Here is a 2,189-nt window from a genome sequence, read left to right on the forward strand (position 1 = left end):
TATATATATATATATATATACATATATATCTATATTTATATCTATCTATCTATATATGTATATATATATATATATATTTATATATATATATATATATATTTATAATATATTTATAATATATATATATATATATTTATATATATATATATATATATATATATATATATAAGATATTTATATACATATATATATATATATATATATATATATATATATATATATATATATATATATATATATATATATATATATATATATATATATATATATATATTTATATATATATATATATATATATATATATATATATATATATATATATATATATATATATGTATGTATGTATGTATGTATCATAGGATTCTGCGCAGAAGGAGTTTATGGTTTAATTTATATATACTTTTCTTGTTTTTTGTCATTGTTTTTTTTTTCTTTGTATATTGATAACAAAGACAGGAATAGTAAACAGCTTTCTCCTATTTGATACTTTATATGGATGCTCATAATTCTTAAGAAATGGAATATTATCACATATTTTGCTGCAGATTTGCTTGAAGTAGGTAATGGCATGTCTTTTTGGTTTCTTAGGATTAAATTTTGATTTTGACAATAGGCTGTTGTAAAATTGTAGATTTTTCATTAGTTGAGAATGTTTGTTCTAAAGTTGTTACCCCTACTTGTCTTGAAGTAGCTGATTACATGTATGTACCTGAGACACATTGGTAGTGGTAAGTGTTTCTAAAGTTTTTGTTCCAGTTTGAAATTATTTGTTGCTATAAGCTAATCTAGTTGATGGTTTTGCATTTTTCATTTTAGATTTATTTGCAAAGTTATTATTATTTTTAAAAATCTATCTCTTAAGTTTACTATAATTTGAATAATAGGTTGTTCTCATTTTTTAATTTCATAATTCATTACAAACTATTAATAAGTAACTAGCATATACATATACTAAGACATGTATCTTTGCTCATAGAAAATGTGAATTTTATATATGTACCATCCACATAACTATATGTCATATGTTCCAGGGTGCAATGCAAGACCTTAGCAACCTCCAGCAGGAAATCTACCCGAGCATGCCACACCGGATACCTGTGTCACCTCAGATGCAGCAGCATCACCATCCACAACAAGTGGTGACCCCACCTCGACTTCACTACCACCCTGCCCTGCTGTCACCTCCTCCTGAAGTGCTCTCTCGTTCGAGCTCCGACTCCTCGCTGCACCAAAACCTGGTTCAAGGCAAGACGGTCAACAATAGGAAAGGTGCGCTTGCTTCTAAGGCTTACTAGCATTTTTGACTTAATAAATAACTGTTGGGGGAAATAAGAGGTTCTTCAGAAAGGATGGAGCTATAACAAAAGGAGAAAAATACATCTAAATATACAGGATTAGTTATTCTGGAGGCTCCAAAGAAAATATTTCCATTATTCTTTAATTTTTCATTAGTGAAACAGTGTCCTGATTGTTATTACTAGTACTGCTATGTATTGCACAATTTTCACTTTTTGATGCATTGAAAATCTATTTATCTTAATCAGCTAAGCTGTTTATATTTCTCATTTCTTATCATAGATGATAACATATTATTTTAGAGTAATCTTGTATTATAATGTATAATGTATAATATATTAAATGATATTTAGAGATAGTGATGCATGTGGCAGTTTTGATTACAGAGTCCAGAAGTAGGTAATTTTTAAAAGTATTATAATTTCAAACTAGAAACACTCAGATCGCATACCTCTGCCAAGGCATTAGGATGATAATGAATAATTCAAGCGCTAAAATGTTGTTCCTACCTCGCAGTGCTGATAATGATAATAGTTACCCCTCTTTCTAAGGCAATAGGGGTAACTGATGCAACCACTTAAAAATTTCTGGATCCAGATTATCACCAAAATTTGATGGCACCTAAATTTCGCTAAGACACACATCTGGTAAAAATATCATAAAAATCTGATCATAACTTTTTGAGTTATAGTTTGAACCAACCAACAAACTAACTAACCAGTGCTACCAAAAACATAACCCCTTGGCAGAGGTAATAAAAAAATCTGTGATTTGACAGTATTGCTTATTTTTTCTAATATGTGAAATTTTAATTTTCTTTTGCTTTGTCAAAAAAGATATATTACATTACATGTCTCCATTATTTTGTGGAGAGAAGCTTCATACAAAAAAAA

General features: G+C 27.8%; 1 protein-coding gene across 1 annotated transcript in view; it reads left to right on the forward strand.

The window, feature by feature from the left end:
* Window positions 1–1,269, forward strand: part of LOC113822934 (uncharacterized) — a gene marked incomplete at both ends in the record, with an annotated part of 4,477 nt that extends 3,208 nt beyond the window's left edge. The window contains 1 exon segment of the mRNA XM_027375475.2: window positions 1,032–1,269. Coding sequence (XP_027231276.2) covers window positions 1,038–1,269 — 232 coding nt within the window.
* Between the last annotated feature and the right edge of the window lie 920 nt (window positions 1,270–2,189).

This window comes from Penaeus vannamei, unplaced genomic scaffold, assembly GCF_042767895.1.
Source record: "Penaeus vannamei isolate JL-2024 unplaced genomic scaffold, ASM4276789v1 unanchor4686, whole genome shotgun sequence".
Lineage (NCBI taxonomy): Eukaryota > Metazoa > Arthropoda > Malacostraca > Decapoda > Penaeidae > Penaeus > Penaeus vannamei.